The following is a 7,765-nucleotide window of genomic DNA, read 5'->3' on the forward strand; positions in this document are numbered from 1 at the left end:
GAGGTCTGCAGATGCTGGAGATCAAAGCTGAAACTTTATTGCTGGAACTGCACAGCAGGTCAGGCAGCATCTAGGGAACAGAAGATTCGACGTTTCGGGCACATGCCCTTCTTCAGGAATGAGCAGAGAGTGTTCAGCAGGAGAAGATAAAAGGTAGGGAGGAGGGACTTGGAGGGGGGGCGTTGGAAATGTGATAGGTGGAAAGAGGTCAAGGTGAGGGTGATAGGTCGGAGTAGGATGGAGGCGGAGAGGTCAAGGAGAAGACTGCAGGTCAGGAAGGCGGTGGCTGGCTGGAGGGATTCGGCTGAGACAAGGTGGGGGGAGGGGGGATGAAGAAACTGGTGACGTCCAAGTTCATCCCCTGCGGTTGGAGTGTTCCCAGTCGGAAGATAAGACGCTCCTCCTCCGACCGTCGGGTTGTTGTGGTTTGGCGGTGGATGAGTCCAATGACCTGCATATCCTCGGTGGAGTGGGAGGGGGAGTTGAAATGCTGTGCTACAGGGTGGTTTGGTTGGTTCGTCTGGGTGGCCCAGAGGTGCTCCCTGAATCGCTCCGCAAGTAGGCGGTCTGTCTCCCCAATATAGAGGAGGCCACACCGGCTGCAGCGGATGCAGTAGATGATGTGGGTGGAGGTGCAGGTGAATCTGTGGCGGATATGGAAGTGCCAACCTGTGGCACAGCATTTCAACTCCCCCTCCCACTCCACCCGGGATATGCAGGTCATTGGGCTCATCCACCGCCAAACCACAACAACCCGATGGTCGGAGGAGGAGCGTCTTATCTTCCGACTGGGAGCCCTCCAACCGCAGGGGATGAACTTGGACTTCACCAGTTTCTTCATCCCCCCTCCCCCCACCTTGTCTCAGCCGGATCCCTCCAGCCCGGCACCGCCTTCCTGACCTGCTGTCTTCTTCTTGACCTCTCCGCCTCCACCCTACTCCGACCTATCATCTTCACCTTGACCTCTTTCCACCTATCACATTTCCAACGCCCCTCCTCCCAGTCCCTCCTCCCTACCTTTTATCTTCTCCTGCTGAACACTCTCTGCTCATTCCTGAAGAAGGGCCTGTGCCCGAAACGTCGAATCTTCTGTTCCCTGGATGCTGCCTGACCTGCTGTGCTGTTCCAGCAATAAAATTTCACACAGGTACAATTTTTCAAATTAAAAGAAAAAAGCAAAGTGCATAGCCATTGCAGATTAACTTAGAATTGCTCAATTATTAATAGCGACAGATCCTTTGTCAAATGAGTTCTTTTATGTTCAGTTTAAATCATCAAAGCAACAATATTCATCATATAAAAGTAAAACACCGACTGTAAATGTTGCTTACCTTGTAAAGATCCATTATTTCTGAAGCAGTGTATTCCTTTGACTGGTTTAAGGGTTTAAACTTAATTTCAGAAGGTGGTTTTGCAGTATAGGTAAAAGGTCCTACCAGTGTGTCCAGATCATGGGTTCCAATTGCAACCAAAGCTCGCTTCCTACAGAAACATTTACACACTAATTATTTTCTCAAGATTTACTTCCAGGGAATCTAACTTTTCAGTATTACAACTCGAACATAGCAGGACACCTCAAAATTGAGCAACCAAAACTTGTGACTATTTTACCACACGGATGTTTTCACACGATGTCTGAGTGACACACATTTGGGAGTTTTAGAGATGATTTATCAGAAAGTAAGGGCCGATGTGATCTCACCTGCAAATGTTTTGATGCAGCTTCTCCTGTAGATCAATGAAACTGTCATAGCGATCCTTGGTAAACTTAATGTTACGAAGGACAGCTGCTACAGCATGTGGGCGAACTTGTGCAGTCTACAAAGGAAGAGAATTATGATGAAATTGGGACTTATAACAACAAAGAGGTTTTGGATTGTGACGGTTACAGAATTAACAATACATTATGATTATAGCAGCACAAAAACATGACTAATTACTATTCCTCCCTTCGTGGAAATAATGACTGATTAAAAACATTTCTAATTCAGTGTTGAGATGGCTGATTACAAACAGAATGGTGGAAGAAAACTGCAATTGGTCCCAAACCTACTGGTTTTAGGCAGAAAAAATCTGCCAGGGTTTACGTTAGTTATCCCTATCCTACAGACAATTGAAAGATAGGATTTACTGTTACTTGGAGGCATAGATTAATCAAAGTTAAAAATCACACAACACCAGGTTATAGTCCAACAGACAATCACCTGATGAAGGAGCGTCGCTCCGAAAGCTAGTGTACTTCCAATTAAACCTGTTGGACTATAACCTGGCGTTGTGTGATTTTTAACTTTGTACACCCCAGTCCAACACCGGCATCTCCAAATCTAGATTAATCAAGGTAGTCAACACAGTTTTGTTAAGAGAAGATTGTGTCTCAGTAATGTAATTGAATTTTCTGAGGAAGTAACGAGGATGATTCATGAGAGTAGTGTGGTGGATAGTCATTTACATAGATCCTCTTAAGGCATTTGGCAAGGTCCCACATGGCGTGCTGGTAATATAAATTAATGCCATAAGGATATGATGAGTTGGATTCAAAATTCCGAAACGTCGATTTTACTGCGCCTCGGATGCTGCCTAAACTGCTGTGCTCTTCCAGCACCACTAATCCAGAATCTGGTTTCCAGCATCTGCAGTCATTGTTTTTACCTAGTTGATTTTAACCCTACTGCAAATCCTCTTGCAAGGATGCCTGCCTTGAAGAAGTTTTCCTCCTCTCTCTACAAGAATCTCAGGGAGTCCCTCTCCCACTGCATTTCCTCTGCCCTGAAGCTCTTCAACCATCTCCTGAAACAAACTTGTTACCACAGCCACATTTGCTTCCTCAGTGCCTGCCTCCATAACCAACTCATCCCACATGGACTCCGGACCACCTTTAAACCAGCAGAGTTCGGAACCGAACAGGACAAACAGGAAGGGCTTTTGCCCGAAACATCGATTTTACTGCTCCTCGGATGCTGCCTGAACTGCTGTGCTCTTCCAGCACCACTAATCCAGAATCTGGATTCAAAATTGACGTAGTGATAGGAAACAAAGGATAACTGTAGACAGGTATAGTTGCAAATGGAAACCCATTCCCAATTGCGTTGCACAGGGCACAGTTTTGGGCCCCTTGCTATCAGTGATATGTATTCATAACTTTGACATAAGCATCAGAGCGACAATCGGGAAATTTGCTGATGACATAAAAATTAATTAGGTTATTGATCATGAAGGTTATGGTAATTCACTGCAGGAAGATATCAATGGTTAGATTCAGCACAAAATGGCAAATGGATTTCAGTCTGAACAAGAGAGAGGTTGTGAATTTGGGAAAGCAAACAAAGCAAAGGAACACACAGTAAACAGGGGTGTATTGAGAGGGATAGAGGTGGTGAGAGACCTTGGAGTGCACATACACTGGGTCCTAAACGTGGCAGGATAAGTACATATGGTGGTAAAGAAGGCATGTGAGTTGCTTTCCTTCACTGGGTGAGGTATTGAACCCAAGAGCAGGGATGTCACGTTAGAACAATATTAAACACTAGCTAGGCCACGGCTGGAGTTGTGTACATAGTTTGGGTCACCATATTACACAAAGGACATAATTGCTTTAGGAAGAGTAGAGAGGAGATTAACAAGAATGTTGCCGAGGCCTGAAAATTGCAGGTGTGAACAAAGATTGGATAAGCTCAGGTTGTTTTCCTTAGAAATGTGGAGGGTGAGGAGTGACTTAGTTGAGTTCTACAAAATAATGAGGGGCTTGGACTGAGTGGATGGAAAACTGATTTTTCCCAAAGGAGAGATCAATCATTGTGGGCCCAAATTTCAGGCTATTTGTAGACATTAGAGGAGACGTGAGGGAAAACATATTTCACCCAGAGCATGGTGAGTGTCTAGACTTCTTTATTAAACTGCCACGCATGAATTTTAGTTATTATTAAATTAGTAAAATAACTTATCGATCTGTTCAGCCAGGCACTGCACTGCTGGGTAGGGGGCTGGTCAGTTATTGGCTTTTTAGCGCCAGCCTTTTGTTATGTTTTAAGTAATTCTTGGCAGTCTCCTAACCCAGCCCAAATGGCCCAACCCAAAAACTGACAAGATCCAAAATCCAGGACAAATTCAGTCCAGGTTGCCAGTTTTGATACACTGCCTGTATTTTGCTCAAACTCAGAATTTCTTTTTCAGAAATACTGAAACTGGTATAAAAAGTTCATATGATGTATTTTTCCTTTTAGGACCTGGGTTGAAATCCATCCCCAGTGGTGTAGGCAACACAAACATTACAATCCTTTCACAGGAATAGGTGTATCGTCTAAGGTTGGGAGTCAGAAATGCTGTCGAACAGCGTTCAAGCTGTATATATTAGCTTCATATATTAGCTTCATGAAATGACCAAATATTCCATTTTTAAAGATGAACATTCCTCATTTTAAACATATTTTAAAAATAAAATATATTTGCTCCAACATTTGGTATGAAATTTAAGCTGGAATGGTAATGGCATCTTGAAAAGAGTTTTTTTTCACTTCCTTTAAAACCATATAACATTCTATAAATGATGCTTCTTTCATATAATACAGAAGTGAAAGTGAAAGTCACCACAGAGGGCCATAACTACTTTTTTATTCATTTGTGGGATATGGGCATCACTGACTAGCCAGCAGCTATTGCCCATCTCTAATTGCCCTTGAGAAGGTGTTGGCGAGTTGTCTTCTTGAACTGCTACAATCTGTCTGTTGTAGGTTGACCCATAATGTCATTTGGAGGGAATTTCAGGATTTTGACTCAGCAAAATCATTATTGCTTGCTCAATAGAGACAGAGAGAGAGAGAGAGAGAGACAGACAGACAGACAGAGAGAAAGAGACAACCGGTGGTAACTTTAATTTGAGGGTAACCACACCTCAAGTGAGGGGCAAGGTTGAGAAGATGGGGTCCATGATGACCCCAGCCAATTTAGGAATTGGAAGACTTGTTCTTAGTGTCACTCTGCATCACAAATTAGCCATCGAACCAACTGAGTTAATCTACCCCCATATAATGTTTCAGCTTACTAGGCAAAATACATGTTTACCTCTTTGGTGATAATTAATTTCTGCATGTCTCCACTAGGTGGCCCCACTCTTGTGTACTTTGGAGCTTCAATTCTGCTTGGACAAATGAAAGTTACATCATGACAGTCAACATCTTTTACAAGCAATAGGTATCTTAAAACTTTAATAACTTAACAACAAACCACACTTAATGAAATTACGATACTTTCCAAATAAGAAAGAAAGCTTGGTGACAAAGAAAACAGTAAGAAAGTGAAGTAAAGCAGCATCTATCAGCAGAGAAACGAGTTAATGTTTCAGGGTCATGTCTTTTCATCAGAACAAAGTTGGAGGTATAATTGGTTTTCAACAAGTGAAAGGAAGAGGACAAGAAAAGAACAAAAGGGAGGGCCTGGGATCAGACACAAAGCCAAAGAGAGTGGTAATGGAACAAATAAAGACATTAGAGGTGAGTTGAGAAGAAGTTTGAATTGCAGAATAATGACAGATTCTCTCCAAAATCAAAAACAAGAGACAATAAAAGTAAAACCAAAACCTGAAATGCAAAAGGAAACAAAATTTGAGCAGAAGTTACAATCAAGCTGAAAATGTTCAAACAACTGCACCACATCCTTTGGTTAAGGCCTTCTTCCAGCCATCATTTCAGATGAGTCTGGAAGAAGTCCTTAACCAAAGGATGTGGTGCGGTTGTTTGAACTTCATTCAACACAAAAGGGCCGAGGAGAGAAATCAATATGTGAGCAAGGTGAAGAATTAAAAAAGGTGAGTGCAGTGTCATGTTTGCGGGCTAAAGAAATGTTCCACAAAATAGTTACCATGCTGCATTTAGTCTCCCTAATGCACAGTAAATAGTGAGCAGTAAATAAGAAGTCACTAAATGGAAAGAAGTACACATAATGCTCTTTGTTTCATCTGAAAAGTGTGTTTGGGACCTGAGTCGAGTTGTGCTGGGAGTAAGGGAGGGGACAATGAGCTGACTAAGATGTAGGCCAGGATATTTTGGAGGAGATACTCCCTTTGGAACAATGAAAGGGAATGGAAAGAGGTCGATGTTTTTGGTAATGGTGGTATCACACTTGAGGTGGCAGCAGGCATTCCATTGGACAGGGTGGGTCAAAGGTGAGGACAAAGATAGATAGATTCCCTAAAGACAGATTCCCTATAGTGTGGAAACAGGTCCTTTGGCCCAACAAGTCCACACTGACCCTCCGAAGAGCAGCCCACCCAGACCCATTCCCCTACATTTACCCCTGACTAATGCACCTAACGCAACAGGCAATTTAGCATGGCCAATTCACCTAGCCTGCACATCTTTGGACTGTGGGAGGAAACCGGATGTGGGAGGAAACCGGAGTACCTGGAGGAAACCCACGCAGACATGGGGAGAACGTGCAAACTCCACACAGACAGTTGCTCGAGGCGGGAACTGAACCGGGTCCCTGGCGCTGTGAGACAACAGTGCTAACCACTGAGCCGCCTCCAAGGACAAAGGACATATCCTGGCATGGTTCTGGAAGGGCGGGGAAGTGGTGCAAAGAGAAATGTGGGAAATGAGCTGGACAGGATCAACAGCTCTTCTTCTTTTCAGCTTTTGGTTTTAGTCTCATTTTTCTGATTTTAGACAGTCACTGTCCACCATCTTGCCATTCATACCTCCTCTAATGTGTTTCCTTTCACATGTTATGTGTCTTCACTTGTCCCATTACCAAGCCCTGTGGTCTTACACAAACTTGTGTCATTTAATCGTTTACGTCTTCCAACCTACCAAGACCTTCTCTTTGTTTTGTCTACATTTCTCCCTAACCCCTTCTCTTATTTAAAATCTGTTACTTGTCTAACATCTTCCAGTTCTGACAAAGTTAATCTGAAATATTAACTATTTCTCTCTATATACTTGTTCAGGATTTCCATCAAGGATTGAGTTTATTTCATATTTCACAGCAAATGCAGTATTCTACTTTCATATTAAGAAACGTTACCTGTCTTTAAAGACCTGCAAACCACGGGTCAATCCTTCCAGGCACAAGAGATCATAACGGTTGGCAGGAACATCGATTTTATACAATATCATATCGGATGCACCCTCTGCTTTTCCATCTCCTTGTTCTCTGCTTATAATTTCCTTTTCAGATGTCTGCAACAAAAGAACCAACCTATATAATACACATATATAGTATACATACGTGTACATATTCACAACAGCTTTACACAAGCAGCATTTGAATGCAAGAAACCGGAAGCTTCCACACTCCCTGCCGCACCCCCTCCTCACCCTACCCTACCCTAAAAGGTAGTAAAATACATTATATAATTGTGATACTGATTAGCAAAATATCATTTTTAATCCCAGATCTATGCAATTACGTGATCTCAGTCAGATTGCAGTAGGAAGGCCAATGTAGGCCTCAGCAGCTCTGAGCTATGATTAGGAAATTATAGAGTCACAGAGATGTACAGCATGAAAACAAACCCTTCGGTCCAAACTGTCCATGCCGACCAGATATCCCAACCCAATCTAGACCCACCTGCCAGCACCCGGTCCATATCCCTTCAAACCCTTCCTATTCAAATACCCATCTAAATGCCTCTTAAATTGTACCAGCCTCCACCACATCCTCTGGCAGGTCATTCCATACACGTACCACCCTCTGTGTGAAAAAATTGCCCCTTAGGTCTCTTTTATATCTTTCCCCTCTCACTCTAAACCTATGCCCTCTAGTTCTGGAC

At 43.1% G+C, this 7,765-nt stretch overlaps 1 protein-coding gene across 1 annotated transcript in view; it reads right to left on the bottom strand.

Moving 5' to 3' along the window:
• farsb (phenylalanyl-tRNA synthetase subunit beta) overlaps positions 1 to 7,765 on the bottom strand; it is a 64,209-nt gene that overhangs the window by 49,222 nt on the left and 7,222 nt on the right. The window contains exons 3-6 of the mRNA XM_043702054.1: positions 7,018 to 7,172; positions 5,059 to 5,131; positions 1,703 to 1,818; positions 1,332 to 1,482 (exon numbers count right to left, since the gene is read on the bottom strand). Of these exons, the coding sequence (XP_043557989.1) occupies positions 1,332 to 1,482; positions 1,703 to 1,818; positions 5,059 to 5,131; positions 7,018 to 7,172 (495 nt within the window). The remainder of the gene's footprint in view (positions 1 to 1,331; positions 1,483 to 1,702; positions 1,819 to 5,058; positions 5,132 to 7,017; positions 7,173 to 7,765) is intronic.

The sequence above is a fragment of the Chiloscyllium plagiosum genome, chromosome 13 (genome assembly GCF_004010195.1).
Source record: "Chiloscyllium plagiosum isolate BGI_BamShark_2017 chromosome 13, ASM401019v2, whole genome shotgun sequence".
Taxonomy (NCBI): domain Eukaryota; kingdom Metazoa; phylum Chordata; class Chondrichthyes; order Orectolobiformes; family Hemiscylliidae; genus Chiloscyllium; species Chiloscyllium plagiosum.